At 40.9% G+C, this 18,523-nt stretch overlaps 1 protein-coding gene across 3 annotated transcripts in view; it reads left to right on the forward strand.

The window, feature by feature from the left end:
• The window catches only part of nr6a1a (nuclear receptor subfamily 6, group A, member 1a), an 87,928-nt gene that overhangs the window by 59,292 nt on the left and 10,113 nt on the right, over window positions 1–18,523 (forward strand). For 2 of the 3 annotated variants that reach the window (XM_037098718.1, XM_037098719.1), the window contains 4 exons: window positions 14,395–14,625; window positions 15,645–15,700; window positions 16,629–16,789; window positions 17,989–18,219. In XM_037098718.1, coding sequence (XP_036954613.1) covers window positions 14,395–14,625; window positions 15,645–15,700; window positions 16,629–16,789; window positions 17,989–18,219 — 679 coding nt within the window. Of the gene's footprint in view, window positions 1–3,985; window positions 4,085–14,394; window positions 14,626–15,644; window positions 15,701–16,628; window positions 16,790–17,988; window positions 18,220–18,523 lie in introns of those variants that run through there. The other variant, XM_037098720.1, reaches the window with a different exon arrangement.

Consider the following 18,523-nt stretch of genomic DNA (forward strand, 5'->3'; position numbering starts at 1 on the left):
TGCGATCCAACTAAAATATAGAGTTTAGCCTATGAATGCATGTGCAAATGCATGTATGCATGTGATGTATGTTATTATTGAGTGTTATTGTTTATTTTAACTGGGGACTGTGCACAATTTAAAATTAATCACACCACATTTAGCTAGCAGCCAATTTGCATCTTTTGTCCCTTGCCTCCCTAAAGACCCACAAAGTATGAGAAATTACTGGGCTAAGGCCCAACAGTACCCTTTCATCCAGTGAATGCTTATCCAATATAAACCTCCATTGCCCTCTACCACACTAAATTTTAAGCCACATAACAGCTAAACCATAATTCAAATTCAGCAGATCTGTCATAGCCAACCACTTGGACAGGGTTCAGGAGCCTTTACTATCAAAAGTGTCATTTCTGCCCCCCTCCTCACCAAAAAATCTGTCTGGAGTTAAAAAAAACAGAAAATGACAGCCTTCAAAGTCTAAATTAGCCTGTCATGATTGTTAATTGGCCTAAATGATCATTTTATTTTTCCATGTGACAACTTTGCAGTGGGCTATTTATGCAAGCCTTTACAAGAGAAAAATGATAACATTTTTATTATTATAGGGTTATTTTTAGAGGGTGATTCTGTGACCACCAAAACACAAAACTGAACACTTGTGAAGTAAGAAAAATAATATCTAGTGCCATGTGAAAGCTACTTTGAAATACAAGAGTAATCCAGATACTATGTTCAGGCCTGTTTTCAGTCAAAAGAGGAACAGTAAAAAAAAAAAAATGCATAGGCTAGTTTTAATTTAATTTTGAAGCAATCCTCTCCTTTTTTCCTCAGCCATTATAGTCATCAATCATCGGGCCTGAACATAAATCTCAACAATATTTGCCCAGGGTCATTCAATTGAATTGACTTGTGAGAACAGATACTATTTTGTGTGTACATTATGCATTTTTCAGAGAGCATCAGAGAATGTTGGAATAACTGGGCCTACTGCATTGATAATAAAAAATAACGTATTGATTTCCACGTAATTTTTTAAGGCCCGCAGGTTGTTGACCCTCACTCTAGGACAACGATACAGATGGAATCTCAATCTGTTGTCACGTGTGGTCTGTTGTGTTGTAGAAGAATAATAGATTGATTAAAAAAAAAAATCCAGTTATTTGGAACTGCATCATATTATATTCACTCATTCCTACCAGTCCCATCTGAGCACATGCTAGATTTTTTACATCAATAGCCATGTTATTCCCTGATGAATTCATGAAAATGTGGATAGATGTCCTCTCTCGCAATGTTTAAGATGGTGAAAAGAAAATTCTTGGATCAGTCCCTCTGTCAGGATCCACACCAACAGTTAACAGAGTCTGCTCTCGACTGAGAAACATCCAGTTTCCACGTTTCATGGAAAGCCATGGAGTTTTTGTGTAAACCTGCTGACAAACCAACCAGCAACCAAACAGACACAGGTGAAAACAAAACATCTATGCTGTTCAGTATGAAAAATCATCTTCAATATGCATTGCAGCCTGTCCAATATGAAGCAGAAGAAGTGATGTTAGCGTTAAGTGTCCGATGGGTGTAGCGTGTAGCCTCAATTCTCAGGCCCAGTCTCAGGTAGCACCCTTTGCACATTACAGAGAATAATCGGCAGAGCGTCAGCACTGCATTGGCTCCAATTGAGTTCAAGGTTAAAGGCAACAGGGTTGATTAAGCTGTTCATCTTTGCAGCATGGGAGGAAAGGTGCTAAGGTCAAGGATGACAATTGGCCTCTCACTCCATCCCCCTGCACTGCTCAGGTTTGATTTCCTGTTAGTATTGACAAGCAAGGTTATGCCAGCTGGAATGGAAATATGTCAACAGTGCCTCCTTCTGAAACTGTTGAGGAAATGTGAATAAAGGTGAATGAAGAGCTGGTTAAACTTCAATAACTTGTTTTTGTAGAGATGTACATCGGCTTGAAGAGCATCTAAAATCTGCATGTATTAAGGAGGTTTAAAATCTACTCAACTATGTTGGCCAACTGTTAACACTTTGTGAATTTTAAAGAATAGTAATGCTTTAATCTGAATGCAAACCTGTATTCTGTTACAACACCTCAGCCAAGTCCTTCTAATAAGCCCTGCTTTTGACACAGTGACATATGGCAGCAGACTCTTATGCTACAAGCATAAAGTAAACTGGCAGACGGCGAAACTGGCTTTGATCACACCAACAGGTTACTCGTGTCCTCATATTTCTACCTGCTTGCCTGGCCCGACAGCTCCACTGCTGTTTCTGTGAATCCTCACCAGCTCAGCGGCATGCCTCAGTTTCCTCTCTGCCTGTATGCATTCACACGAGCCTTCTCTTTGGGTTGCATTTGAATGTGAAAAGCCTCTTATATGTGACTTAGTGTGGCCAGGTCATTAGCATTCACATGGGGGGTAGGGCCCGTGGGGTGGGGTGGGCTTGGGTGCTGCTGCTGTGAGACTGACCAAGTGGTATTAGTAGGGTGGAGCTTTTGAGAGGCTGGGCTAGAAGATTGGCTAGATGATCAGGACAGGTTTGTCCACTGTAGTGTGGGGTGAGGATCAGGTAGAGAGGGCAGTAGGGTTTAGGGTGTGGTACACTGGTGAAACACTGGATGCTTCTCACTATGGTCCCCTAGCCAGGCAGAGGGGATGAAGGAAGAGAACCCACTGGATGGTAAGATATCTCTGCAGCTCTTTCAGTGTTAAGGCAGGATCATATCAGAATTTTTTAAATGCTTTTTTAAAAGCTTTCACTACAAGGTTAATTTTCAGTTGGATGGTCATTGAAATCCAGGGTGCACACAGGAAACAGGAGAGGAATCTACAGACCATGTGTTGATAAATACTGATATTTTGATCATTTTTGCCTGCTACAATCGGCATAAGGATACCGTAGTTTCAGTGCAATACGAAAACACCTTTTACTTGATACCTAACTTAAGGCAATATAACAAAACTAAATAAAAATACAAAAAAAGTCCAGAAGCCAGGCTCGCTATCGTTAAATGTTGTAGACAGCATCTGCAGGCTGAAATGGTCTAAGAATGTTGATTGGAATCAGAAACTACCTGATCAAAGAATAATCAAACATATGATGGTAGCATTTGGTACTTTACAGTTGTCAACACATTTCTGTCATTACTAAAATAAAGTAGAGCCCAATCGCTAATCCGTCTTCATGGAGTCAGGTGAAGGCAGGATATTTTGCAGTTTAACAACAACAATATTTTAGCATTAGGAAGTAATAGACTACACATATAACAATTATTACATCAGTAATGTTCCCCTCAATAAGTTGGCTTGCCAAAAGCACATGACACTGGTCCATGAGAAGTCTGAAGCAATTAGTAATTCCAGCAAGTGTGTCAAATATCCTTGACATTACATTAGATGATGGACAGAATTATGTGTTTGGGGAATTGAACATTATGTTGGATCACTCAAACACATGCAGGTTAAACTTGATTTATATATGTATAAGAACAGAAAGTGGTTCCTTAAGCAGGATCCACCTCAGTGCTTCTCAGTGGCCCTCAGCTCCTTTGGCTCTCCACTGTGCTCTGTTTGTAACCAAATGAAGTGTAACTTTAGCTTTAACCTTCTTCTCTGTTTACTTCAATTAGTTAATGTCTGTGTGTTTTGTCAGCTTGAATCTGTGTTTATGCTTGGACGTGCACTTTGGTCCTCCTCAGAAGTGCCAGAGGCATGGTTGAGGGGAGGGGAGGCTAATTTAGGTGAGGGCTGGGAGGGGGTGGTTGGGAGTAGTATTGTTAAACGGCAGCGAAAATAGGACTATCAGTTCCACTCAGATAACCCCTAGCTGTCATTGGACCTCAAGCCGAGCCGTGACCCCGGGGCTTGAACTCTGTGGTCATGTGACCAGGCAGTAAAGTGACCAGTGGTGTTGCTTGGCTCAGGCTGCGGTCAGAAAGGGGCAGGCTGTCGAGGAAAGAGGTTGCAGAGAGAGAGAGAGAGGCAGAGAAAGAAAAGAGGCATGAGGCGACCAGGCCCAGTGGCTTTTCTCTAGCTGAGTTCAGTGTGAATGGGGTCCAGGCAGACTGGGAGAAGCATGAAATGGATACATGGGAAGGTAAGGAAGGCTAGCAGAGAAGGCTATTACCTGCTTTCAGTGCACCACTTTTAAACTTTAAAAAAGAGGAGAGCTGATTCATCAGAGAATGTATTTAATTCATTTTCTTTGTCATCTGATGGCTGAATGTTTTCTTTTTATCCATGTACAAAGGATAGAAAGGAGTGAAATCTCTGTTTCCTCTGTTAGATTGGTATGTGGCGTTATATTAGCCACTGCTACAGTAGGATATCTGAGAAACAATTCATTATAATGCTGTGGAATAACAACCATGACTACAATACAGCTGTTACAACTACAGGCCCAGTTATTTCCAGAATTTTGCTGTTCTCCACATCCTCTGTGCAGTTCGAGTAAACAGTTTCTGCGTGGCTTTTAGATTACTGCTGTGATGAACAGGGTTAGTGCTTTTTGCTGTGAGTTGTTAATGATTCTCGGGCCAGGTTAATGAACAGAGATATTGCGATTTCACAGGGCTCCCTGCGATCGATGCCTTCAAGTGCTTTGTTTATGTGTGTGTTATGACGTATCTCGGTGTAGCAGTGAATTGCACTGTGTGCCTCCGTATGTATTGATCTTTGGTATGTGGCTGTGGTCTGTACACAATCAGCAGTGTTTCTGCTAAGAGGATCACATTTTGTGTTTTATAACTCTCCTCTTCCTTGTTTTTACCTTTGGTGTTTATTTTAAATGATGATGTAGGGTCACACACAGGGCACTTTTTCAGATTGTCTCACTGTGAAGCAGGCAATCTTTTCTTGACAATGCAATGCTTTTAGCTAAGCACTCTATTGTTGCTTCATTCAGCTGTTCATGTGAATGATCTTAAATAAAATCACCCTCTGTTGGTAGTCTTCACACGATAAACCACCCACCCCCTCCCCTTGTATTGCAGGAATTTGGAATGTGATCCTTTCTCACTCTTAAGATATAGTCCACATGGCAAAGCACAGTGTCTCACCATAGTGTCTTGGACTGCTAATCATGCTGCGTGCCCTTTGATAAGCGTTTATCTCGCTGTGTTTATTGATCGCACAGTTTACTCCTCATTTTTGGTTGTAATATCCTACTCCTCAACATAAATTTCCCCCCCAGGGACTTAATGTTCAGAGTAAATTTCTGGTAGTTTGTCCTTCATTTGCTATTTTCTTCAGGGACTTGGGTGTAGCATGTGGAGGAACCTTGTTACTGTATTCGTCCCCTCCCCCCTGTTAATCCCCTAGCCAGCAGCCATGTTGGTTGTGCTCCAGCTGAGGTAGGGTTAAACCAACACTTCTACTGCTGTAAGTCACTATATCACCTCTGCTCTCTTTCAGTATTGTTCTGTGTTTTAGAAGGGGAATGTATTAATTATGAGGATGAAACAAATACAATGTGGAGAGATAAAGGGAGGCCGAGAGGTTGTTTATGTGGATGTAGATGCAGGGGACAGAGGCTGAGGGAAGATCAATAGTAACAGTGGGGGAGGTCAGGGACTCCTGTGACTCTGTAATGCTGGCCTAAAAATAGCCAATGACAGAGGCTGCTCAGTCCAGCCAAACGCTGCTTTTTACTACTCTCACTGAAACATATCCATCTTGTCAAACCTGGCATCATGTCCATCCTGTTACAGATCTTTTCAGGGGTGTGTTGTTTCAACTGCCTCTCACCCACCACCCAGCACATACTCACACTCCCACAGCGTCAAACTAACTGGATGCTTTGCAAAAATATTCCTGGCTTGTTAATGTAAAAGGTCGACATTTTTAATGCTGGACGTTTGTTGGGAAATATCAGTGTCTCCTGCTGGCTCTGTGGTGGGAAGCTACCCCTCTTAAAAGAGAGGCTCAACATTCATTAACAGTACTTTTATATGAGTGTGTATCAAAAAAGGCTGTGCTGTAATCTCACCTCATTGTTCCTGTTAGCCAGTGCTGAACCGACAAAGCTAAAGCCAGCTTCTGTTGTCTTTTTCATGAGGTTTCACAGAAGGAAAGAAAGAACATAGTACAGGGTTCAGCGGTCATGTCTAACAAACATAGATTCCTCTTTTATTATTGTCAACACAGAAAATGTATTACACAGAATTTATGGTACAAAATAATAAAAATAAGATGTTAATCAAAGAGGGCCACTACATGAACAAGTGTTACTAAACATGATTTATCCGTTCATGATTGTTCATCTGGTTAAACATGTTTTCTTTATATTAGATGGTGGAAAAGAACCTGAAACATGATTGCACATGCTTGTATTTCTTTTTCTACCGTTGACTAAGTCCATTGTAATATTTCTTTTAACTGACAGATGTAAATGAACCAGCTTCACTCATCATACAACTTGAAACAACTAACGCAAACTTTACATGTTCGTGGTCGCAGTGGTGACCAGTTTTCTGTCGGGAAAACGGCAGACAACATCAAAAGTATTCGGTAGCAATATTTTACTCAGAATCCGAGAAAAACTACTTGTCAGCTTAATGATAAGTGTTTGACTTTAATACTTATTTGTCATTGACTGTAATATGTCCGGAACAGTGAGTATGAGTAACTGTAAATTACAGGTTTTGGCAGTGAATGTCGTATTTGTTCACTTTTGTTTCACCCATTCTTTGTCAGTTCCTGGTTTATATCAAACACCTGCCAGTCTTTGAGCATTTTATTTATATCATCAAACATTTGAGGACTTCTGCTTATTTTTTTAACAGAAAACTTAATATGTCTCAAAGTATGTTATTGAAAAAAGGTCATGAAGACTGATTGTATTCTACAGCATTAGTATCATACATTTTCAAAGATACGAGACCTTTAATTACATGGGGTCTTATATTGAAGATTGTTAATGGTGAAAACCCTTTTTTAAAACTAGTAACTCACATCAGTTAAAATCAAATGTATGATTATAAGATACTCCATGTGCAGACATTCATTAGTATCATGAATGACAAAAAACATTCAAACGATCTTTCCAGATGCAAACAAAGCTGAGACAGTGAGCCAGACTCCTGCTGTCAAGGCCTTTTCCCACATTATTTAACAAAGTCACATCACATATAGCTCACATTAGCATAACATTATTATGTATCTTATCTTTGGTTGGTATTACTGGATGCTAATGATTTGGCCTCTAAGCCTAGGTTTATATTATCAAGACAGCTATGTCAACAGGTCGCCATTGTCTCATGGATGAGCCCAATCTGCAGCTGCATGCACATAACTTTAAAGATTAGCATCACAGTGTGGCCTGCTAGGAATGCTGGATCTGAGTCAGGGAGGGTCTTCAGATGCCTTTAACCTCAATGAATGTGTTAGATGTGTGTCCATGTACATACCAGTCCTGGTCTTGGGGCAGACTGCTGCTCTCTTTAACCCCTAGGTAAGAGAGATAAGTTTCAGAGAAGAAGAAATATGAGGAGGAAGACAGGGATAGAAGAAAGGCTGACAGAAAGGGAGGGAGGGAGGGTGCCAGCAGCGGAAAAGTACAGCAGATTCCTCCAACCCCCGCTCCCTGTCTCAGCTGGGCATGATTGTGATGGAAAGCCCGAGACAAAACCTGAAGAGAAAACCCCTTCAGCAGCAGGCCTTGTTGCTCTGTCAGCCACTCAAAAGGCTGCTTTACACCATACATCAGCCTTTGTGAATGCACGGTGTGGACAATAGGGAGATTTGGCCACGATACATCTCTGTTCTCAGCATGCAGCAGCTCACAGAGGGTCAAAGAGATGATGAACTTAGGTACTGTTTAAACTGGCACCTGCCCAGAGGAGAGCATTCTGTGTGGGGTATTTAAGGACACAACAAAACTAATTACTGCCTCAAAAAATCAGGCTGCTCTTGAAAATTCAACCTCTTTTGCTCTGTGTGAAATGAACAGACCATTACTTATAGTTCCACATGCAGTTCATGTATGTCTCATTCAATCAGCTGGCTTCCTTTTAACATTGCCAAGACATATTGGGAGCAGTGGAAAACAAGAGTGCTGTTTGTCTTCACCATTGACAGGGGCTTAAAATGCCTGACTTGCATTTCCTGGTTCACGTTAAAGTTTGGAATGAAACCCAGGCTGACCCCTGAGAAACAATGTAGCCTTTAATGGGCCTTGTGGGGTGAGGGTGAGTTTGTGTGTGAAGGGGTGGCACAGAGCATCGGGGGTTCTTGCAGGCAAACTAGAGAGAAACTGTGTGGAGATGAAGAAGGGCTTTTTAACTCTTTCGTCACCTCGGGGGACAATTTTGTTGTTATTTCTTTTGCTTTTTTAGATGCCTGTCTCAAAGATTTCTACATCCACTTGTGATACAACAGTGAAAGCAAATTCAGTTATACTGAAAACTACAACAGCAGTGTGTTTCTTAGTGTTTTGCGCAAATTGATCCTTTAAAAAAAAGATTTCACTGATTTTTCACTTGATTCTTTTTTTAGCTCTCACTTAAATTCTACTTGTTTTTATAAACACTACATGTTTCAAATGTAAGCAGACTGCCACAGACTCAATGTGCAACATGCTGCAGACTCAACCTTTACGATGAAACCTTGAGTAAATGTCATGAATATTTAACTGTCATCTACAGTCAAGAGGAGGAGCAGTCATAGGACGTGACAATGTGAGATCAAGTGTGTGAAGGTGTGAATCAGCCTGTTTATAGGGTGGCCATGCACTTGAAAGACAGGGTGGCAGAATTGGCAAATAAGCCTGAGTGAAGGCAACTAATAGCCATTGTGTTTTTACCTCATTGAAGGAAGTCAGGCGTTTCACATGGGGTGGCCAGTGAAATATGTGGTTTTGATGTGTTCTCTGAATGAGCACATGGACTGACAAATGGCTGGCTGAGGAGGTGACTGTCATTTATTTGATCTTAGTAATGGTTTATGAGGTGAGGGTCCATCATATGGCCTCATACCTCATCGACGTTGACGTACAGTAAAATCATTGCTCAATGCAGATGTATTTACTATACAGTAAAAGAGGAAATTGAAAGTGTGTTTTTTCCATGTGGGGAGGATGAAGTTAGGTGTGTTTGCTCTTTGTTTTCAGACTTCAAGGAGGTGTCCTCTTGCTTTATTCTGAAGCTTAGCAGCTGAAAGCTCTTGATTGAGACTTCAGCTGAACTGCCACTCAACTCACACTTGAGAGTTCTCTCTGCAATTCATTCACGGCTAGCATTTGGAAGACTTTAAGAAACCTATACACAGCAGCTTTTTTATGATGTTATTTCAGTCCACAGTCTGTCTGTCTATCTATCTATCTATCTATCTATCTATCTATCTATCTATCTATCTATCTATCTATCTATCTATCTATCTATCTATCTATCTATCTATCTATCTATCTATCTATCTATCTATCTATCTATCTATCGCTCTCTCAGTCTATCAGTCTCATTAGAACTATTATAGTTCTGGACTGCTAGGCTGGACGAAACAAGTCATTTGATGATGGCTTTAGAAAATGGTAATGGCACCTTTCACCTTTTCTGTGACATTTTTTATACCAAACAATTACTCAAGAAAATAACCTGCTTATTAGTCAATAAGGACAATCATTAGCTGTGCCCCTAATTATGTAGCCTACATTCTTTTTTTAAAATGACAGCGATCACACTCAGTGCATTTACGTGACACACAAGACAACCGAGTTACTGCGTTAGTCTGACTATGATCGGATTTTTAAGATGCATGTATACACCTTAGTCTGACTAAAATTGGACCGGATCGGATTTCTCACAGTCGGATTAATACACCTAGATTACTCAAGTAATAGTCGCATTACTCTTGCATGTATGCGCTCCATCAGATCGGATCGGATTTTTGCGTTCTGCGCAGGCTCGATATTTTTTTTACCTGGGCAGATAAACCGAAAGTAGAAGGAAGGCAACGGCAGTGGCGGCTTTCCTCCAAAATAACCGCAAGCAAGAGCGCAATTGTGCATCTAGTTTGTGTAATTATCATGTACACCATATACAAAGTGTACAAAGATATAGCTTCGTCTTGCTCTTCGTACGCCATCTTTCTCGAATGCCGAGGCAGCTGGTGACATAAAGAGGTCAGCCGGAGGTGGCTCTCTATTACCACTAGTTGAAATGGGTACAGCGCCACCTTGCGTACCGGGCTATGACATGCTGAGGCCAGTAATTTGATTTTCTCACCGGCGTGTATACTCAGACATTTGCGGTCGTCTGATTGAGCAGCATAGTCGAACTACAGCTGTAATCTGACGAGGCTGTGCACTGACTGTGTGCTCTTAAAGAGAGCTGACTGTTTTTTTTTACTTTCCTTCATAGTCATTTTAACCTCTGTGCCTTATAGAGTAAATCAACAAAATAGTTGAATTCTGATCCCAGCATGGCTTCCCCGCGTGATGCCCCATTGTCTCAGTACAGTATGGCTGACCCTGGTCTTCTACATGCAGCAAATTTAAACCCCACACCATTTAAATGGTAATCTCTCTCCGGGCTTTAGAAGTCCTTTATTCACCATTCATTATCTAGAAGAGGCTTTATGCCATCAGCCCCCCACCTCCCTCTAATTACCTTTAGTACATGAACCTTGCAGCCCACTATGAAAACCCCCTCTCTCTAGGAGGATTAGCTCTCTGCTCAGTCACATGCCTCTGATGAGCTGGTCCTTTAAATCATATACACTCAAAAAGCTTAATCTGCCTAATTTGAATATTAAAGATGATGTTACTTTGGCCTGTTTATTGTCACAACATTGCACCGTTTAATCAGTGATGGGTGACTCACCATTGACAACAGCCACAATATCAGGTTTCTTCCAGTCATGTCCCAGAGGTAATCACTAAACAGTGTTGTGTGTGTGTGTGTGTGTGTGTGTGTGTGTGTGTGTGTGTGTGTGTGTGTGTGTGATATGATGGTACACCATACACCACATGCATGTAGCTTTAGCCTTCGATTTCCCAAGGGTTGTTTTAATCTTGAATATCAGTTGGCTACTTGCTGCCCTCCTTGAAGTCACTCCAGCCAAACTCCAAATTAAACAGGAAGTTCAGCTGCTCACAGTTATCTATTAATCAAGTAGTGCTACAAAGATTAGTGGTTAAAAAGAAAATAAGTCATCAGAACAATTTTGATAGATGTTTAAGGAGAGACACTATCTTTTCCTGCAGTGGTCAGTTTTGAGAGACTTTTTGCCTTCCACACATGTATTCTTTCTGGGAAGAAAACATCTAACATTTAGTTCTTACTTAGAGATTTATGGTCTGGAACTTAATGTAAATTAGTGCATATTTAAGTGGAAAAATATCAGAAAACTTGCAATATAAAAAAATATAAACATCTTAATTTAAATAATGAGTCGTGGAAGTGCAATGCTGATATCTGTTAGTCCACGGTGTTACCCTATTCCTCATTTTTGAGGGGAATTTTACAATCCTATAAAGACCCTTTCTCTGACTCTGAGCCAGAAATCCCTACTTGAATAGCACCTACACACACCAAACTATTCAGTTATATTCCTGTCTATATTCTGAAGGTTTTTGCAGAAGGGTTTCATTCATAGCCTTTAAGATATAACATTTTATTCCATAGAAGATGGCAAAAATTGATTTTCTATGGCTGTTTTACAGAATCTTTTTATAAATTATGTAGTGATAAACTGAGATATCCAACATGTCTTTAATAAAAACCTTGACTCTAATATGTCAACAAAATAAAACTGGTATTTTGTAAAGTTATACTGACATCTGTTAAAAATGTCACTTAATTCACCTGTAGTGTCTTCCTTAATTTACCAAAGAAAATACCAAGCATTCACTGGCTTCAGCATCATAAATGTGACGATTTATAAGCAAAGTGAAGACTACATCATGGACTGTTTAGATAAATGATGAATCCATTAACAGGGATTACTAGATTGGATTGATTAGATAAAGTTTTATACAAACATATAAAAAGTAAGGTAAAAGTTAAGTCAGAGCATAAAACAACTTGAACAAAGGCAGCATGTTGAAACCAAATCAGAATCTGGAGCAATGGTAAAGTAGCACTATGTTAGTCTTTATCTCTCATGTGTGATAGCAGCAGTCCTATACTGTGATGCAACTGAATCAGCTGAATTTAGCAGCACCAAATGCAATGAATCCGCTCTTGGTACATCAAGTGAAGAAAGATGTTGCAGCAGGAGTTGGAACCCATAGTACAGTCAGTGCTCTACACATTGAGCCATGCAGGAAGCTTCATTGTCTGCCTCCATGATTGGCTTTCAACCACAGACTCCCATAGGAGGGTAAAGGTCTCACCTGTGTTTTGTGCAGTTTGTTGCATTACACAAGAGTCTTACATTAATCAGATATCCAAGTTAATCTCCTGGCTCAGCAGGCAGTGTTAACCCACTGGACAGCAGCCTCGGACCTTTCTGTCTGCTTCATTATCTCTTTGTAGCTACACAGGTGCAGTCTCTTTAAGAAAGCACACGTGCTGATGTCCACATACAGTACATCGTGTTACTGACAATAACCTTTCTTTAATAGAACATTACTGATTTGCATCAGCCAACAACTAGTGGTCTTGTCCCCTCTTCAGCCTGTGATCGGATATCTACGGGAGGCTTTAATCCTGTTTAAACATTAAAACAAAATGTTGCTGCCAGTGGTCACCTGAACAGAAGAATCAAGTTATGAGTGTTCAATTTTCTATGCATTAAGTGCAGGGGGTAAGAAAAAAACGTTTGATGATTGATGGGCTGACTGTAGAGGATGAGGAGTCCACTCTAAACAGTGTTTTTACTAGAGCATCAAAACCACTGTGATGGTCAAGAAAGCAAATCAGTACACAAGAAAAAAAACAAAAAAGATAAAGCCCCTAGGGTTGCTTCTCTTTCTTTTCCACCTCCCCTGTTTTCTAGTGCCATTTGCAATGTTAGTGCTGTCAAAAACACTGCACTATCATAACAATGGTTTGAATATCCGCCACCGCAAGTCTTCCAGCTTCCCTTTGTGAATGAAGTATGTTGGGGATTGACTGGTGCTATTTCGTGTATTGGAGAGTTATTTGCTCTCGTGCGTATGGCTTTCAGCTGTAGTTTTGTGCAGTGTGTTCAAGGACAGTTTTTTTGGCTGACACACAGGTGACATGAGGCACATCAGCTCGTTTTTGATGTGTCACTGATGAAGTGACAAGATAAATGACTGCAGAAGAAAACGATACAGTGCTAAATGGCCGGTTGAAATGACGAAAAATACAATCCCTCATACTAAGGAGGACACTCCGTCACATCTGACAACATGTTTTATCAGTCAAACCTCTATCTCGTCCAGATATAGTGAATCCCAGTTGATTCAACATACAGATCAGCAGCTGTCCACATTGCTACTACAGGCTGTCCTATTCTGTGTAACCATGGAGCCCACCCCATCTGCTCTCTCTCAAAGCTTAATGCTGTGGACAGCAGAGAAGGCGCTCTGACTTAATTTTCCACTTCCTCAGTGACTTTGAATATGTGGCCTGGAGGTAGATGGAGGATTAAGAGAAGATTTTCAACAGCTCTCTCAGATTGGTGTCTTTATAGTTTGAGAGTACCTTCATGATGAGTAAAGTAGCTTCACGGTGAAGGTCCTCAGTAAGATGCTTCTGTCTTTGATCCTCTCTACCTTGTCTCAGGCTCTCCCATACCTCCAGCATCATTCAGATCTTTGTGTCAGTGTCAGCTCATTTCTTTGCTTGTGGGCTTAATGTCTCATTCTTTCCTGGTCTGTATTATAATGATAAAATCTACTGCTATTTTAATTGTACTTTGTTCAGGACATGCTGTTCCACACAACTTACTAGCTGTGAGCCCCCACTTTCTCCTACCCCGCTCCCCTAAATATCCCTTCACATGTGTTCCAAATCACCACCCTTACTTATTTCTGTCCTAACTTGTCACAGTTTGGAGCAATTCCTGCTGGGTTTCTCGTTTGGCTTTGTTTGAAAATGAGGTCTTCCTTGGTAGAGCCCTCTTCATACGATACCTGTTTGTAAAGCAGAGAGAAAGGAGAGACTGTAAACAAATCAGTCGTGTCGTTTTAGCTCGCTGTCTCCTCTCATCAGAACTGCTGAATAAAACATACTCAAGAATTCTCTGCTCCCCAACCTGCTGCCTGTTACACCTCCACTTTCACATAATGAGAGTTGGAGCTTAAGACTCCTTTGGATTAGCCAACGCCTGGCTAGTGCTTAAGCCCCAACCGCCCCCATGATCTCAATTAAAAACTTGTGCCTTCAGCAAGGATTTTGCACCCACATTTTTTTTTTCACAGTGGATAAATTAATGCCAAGAAGTTGGTGGAAATGATTCTAAATGCTACCTTTTTGAAAAATGTTTTCCTTTCCTCTGCAGATGATCCAGCTGACCAGCGTACTTGCCTTATCTGTGGAGATCGCGCCACAGGCCTGCACTATGGCATCATCTCCTGTGAGGGCTGCAAGGGCTTCTTCAAGCGCAGCATCTGCAATAAGCGTGTATACCGCTGCAGCCGCGACAAGAACTGCGAGATGTCACGCAAGCAGCGTAACCGTTGCCAGTACTGCCGCCTGCTCAAGTGTCTGCAAATGGGGATGAATCGCAAAGGTAAAGTGTGACCACATCACGGGGACGTGTCTGCCAAAAGGTTAAGATGTCCACCTGCAGTAAACTTTCATCACTCTGCATGAAACTTAGGAAATAAAACATTTATGTGGCAGATTTACAGGAAACACTTTTTGAAAGATGAATAAATAGATACAAATCTGACGGTGATAAGCAATAAAAACTGCTATGTTATCCCTCGTTTGTAGCACCTGAACATCTGTCTCTTGAGTTGCCCTCTAAAACTAAAATCCAAGAGTACTTTTAGTTATTACTTAAACATGGCACATGTCAAGAGTGATTCTTGTGTTGCCAGTTTATTGGAAGGAAGCTACCTGAACCCTAGCATTGGATTTTCTTTCATCTAACATACCTATGTGAGTGCTAGACACGGTTTAATCATGTTGAGTTAGGTGCAACCAATTTTTTTTTACAGTATCTCATCTCTCAGATTGTTCTCATCCAAACATTTTATTAAGCCGATAATATATTACGGAACAGCTGCCATTGTTTTCAGGCTCTGGCCTGCGCTAAGTCCTGATGAAGGCTCTAATACCTCAGTTCTGCACACAGTTGTCTGCAGTGCTCACTCACACATACTGTACTGGTGTATAGTAAGCAGACTGGAGGTACAGTTTGCTCTCCTGCTGGGTGACAGGTTCTCACTTCCATGAGCATACAATACCCCCTAGTGGATGAAAATCGCAAGTGTTTGCCCTCATTTTATGCGTTCTCCAAAAACTTAGATTAAAGCAGGCTTGTCTTGACCTAGAAATATATTTTTTGCAGACCATTCCAAGACAACAGAAAGAAATCATATCTGTCTGCCAACAGAAACAGGAAACATGTTAGAAATGAAGAGAAAATTCCCCACGTAGAAATAAATGATGTGAAGAAAAGCACTGTGTGATTTGTTTCAGCCACTAGATAGAGCTATGATACTGTGATACTAATCATGGATCATGTCATGTTAATGGACCACATGAAGATTTAGATGTTTCTTCTTTCTTTTTGTCATGTAGCAATCAGGGAGGATGGCATGCCAGGAGGGAGGAACAAAAGCATTGGGCCCGTTCAGGTAAATCACAGACTTAACAGTTTGTTTTTTCATTAATCAGCGGAATGTTGTTTTTGTGACACACACTGACCCTCTGCCAGCTTACAGTCACAATTCATATAATCCTGGCTCAATCTCAGTTTTAACCCAAACAAATCACTTAAATAACACTGAGTTTGGGTGCTGTAATGCTAATTATTTGTGTGTAGGAATACTTGTGAAGCATATAATGGCAGTGAGCCCTGACCTTGTTGTATCATCAGTATAATTGTGTATCTGATGATTATTCCCTATTCAGTGCTGGCTTCTTTATAAACACTGCACGAGAGAACAAATGGTCAGGAATATGTGTGACATGAGGCTAAGTACCACTGAGCCACTATTCAGAGGAAGGATGTGGTCAGTTCATTCCAGCTCAATTCAGCAAGTAAAAATAAAAGCAGATATGCCTGCTCCCATTTACAGAGAGCTTTATTTCTAAGCCGTAATGAAAGAAGGACCTCTCTGTCATTAATATGGAATGAATTGCTGTTAAAATGTATGTGCAGAATTGATAGAAATGAAAGTGAGTTGACCCCTGCCACAGATAGAAGACCCCATATTTTCTGGCATGCTAATGCCTTTCAAAATGGCTTTTGTCTGTGTTCTCCCTGCACAGACCTACAAAAATTATATTATTTTAAGTGTGCATGTGTGCGTGTGTCAGCCAATCAAATACACACACACAAACACATACACAGGCACATACCTGTTTGCCTCCTTTCTTTCTTTCTCTCCCTAGCTCCCTGTTTCATTGTATGACTGTGTCCTTGCTCCTCAGCATTGCACTGAAAAGCAGCGCGGTGCTTGTCAATGCTAATCAATTGAACTGAGACACAGTGCTTTTTGTAACATGACGATGTACTGCAAGCTCCATTAAACCTAAAAACCCTCTTTGTGCATGTTTTAGATCACAGAGGAGGAGATAGAGCGGATCATGTCGGGGCAGGAGTTCAAGGAGGACGCCCCGGAGCACACCTGGGGCAACAATGGCGACAGCGACCACAGCTCTCCCAGCAACGGAGCCTCGGAGGGCAACCAGCCATCACCTGCCTCCACTCTGTCATCCAAGTGAGTTGTTCATCTCATCTCCTCCTCAGCGCTGTGCCATGGTGGGGCGCACCATTGAGATAATGAGCTGGCCATGACAGTCTAACACCTCATTCCCATCTCACCCAGACTTTAGTAAAGGTATTCATCAGCTGAAGAATGCCTGAATATGTAGCTCCTCAGGCTTGGCGATGATGGCAAACACAAAGGGCTCACTGCACTATCTTCTTTTCTTGGTATGGAGACAAGCAGATTGTCTATCTGCACTCATCAAGGACAAATATTGTCTAGGTACTTGCATGACAGTATTTATTTTAGTCTCACTTTGTATAAACATTAGGTTTATCTCTACAGCCATGCAGCCTGCTAGCAATTCAGAGGCATACTTGTTTTATCCTATTAAATCTGAGCAGAAATGAACAACGTAACAGCCTGTGCAGCATGGGCTTTGGTATGTAGGTAGAAAATAAACTGCAAAGTTTTGTCTTCAAGTTTCTCAAAAATTACAAGGATTTTTAATAGAAAAGAGAATGGAGCGCAACACGCCTCCCTAGATAAAGGTGAAAGGTTATGAAGACTGAAGGAAAGTACTGTATGTACAGAGAGGACAGAATCTACTCATCTCTAACCTGTACTGGGCATGCAGATATGAAACACATGAATCTATGGTAACACTTAACAATTATCTTCATTAATAATAGGCAAATATGTGGTTAATTTAACTTAAGTTAATAGCTCATTCATTCAAAACATAGGGGTGGATTATAAACCATTCATCAGTCGTTTATTGTAAAGTTGCAGCTGATTTCAATAATATTTTGTAATTGTTCATAAATACTGTGTAGTTCATTAGCTAAACTTTACCTGGATGGCCGTTATTAAGTTGAAATGGATGTTAAAAAACCTTAACTGCTTGAAATTTTTTTATAAAGCATGTCATCACTTTTAATAGTGAAATAACTATTAACTTTAATATTTATACACCGACTATTTATTAATGGTCTTGGCCAATGGTAAACACTGAAATGTCAGACTGCTTCTCTTTATGCAGTGGTTGAAGACCTTTTCATATCTCTTACTTCAGTAAAAGTACCAGTTCTACATTTAAAAATGACTTAAGTAGAAATATGTAAGTATGATCAGCAAAATGTACTTAGTTATATTCTACAACAGTCTCTATTAGAAAGTGTGTGTAACCTTTGACCTTAATGTGCCCTCAGTCGCTCTGTGGAAATGAATGGCTACACGGCAGCCCTCAGGGACCAGTATATCAACACCTCCATGTCTACACACTACCAGCTCCTACCTCACCTGTTCAGCTATGCTGCCCAGTCGGGCCTGCTGGCCCCACAGCCCCGCAGCCTCTACCCACAGTCCCACCCACTGGTGCTGCAGCTGGTGGCTGCTGAAGATCTGGCCCCCCTGGCTACCCCTATGCTCATAGAAGATGGGTGAGTCAATACACATGCAAGAAACTACATACCCATACCCATTCTGCGGATAACGCTCAAACCATGCACCTCCCTAGTAAAGACAGTGTATACTAAAAGGAAGCCTATGGTTGTCCTTTCATCATGTGGATAGTGATTCAAAGACTAAGGCCCTGTCCACATGAGACCAGGTTATTTTGCAACCAAGGTTTTGTTAAATAAAATTCCGCATCCACACGAGTGGTGTAATAAAAATAACTGAGAATAACTCCGTACACACGTAACCATAAAATCCGCCAACAAGTGACACAATATACGTGTAATA

The sequence above is a fragment of the Acanthopagrus latus genome, chromosome 5, assembly GCF_904848185.1.
Source record: "Acanthopagrus latus isolate v.2019 chromosome 5, fAcaLat1.1, whole genome shotgun sequence".
Classification (NCBI taxonomy): Eukaryota; Metazoa; Chordata; class Actinopteri; order Spariformes; family Sparidae; genus Acanthopagrus; species Acanthopagrus latus.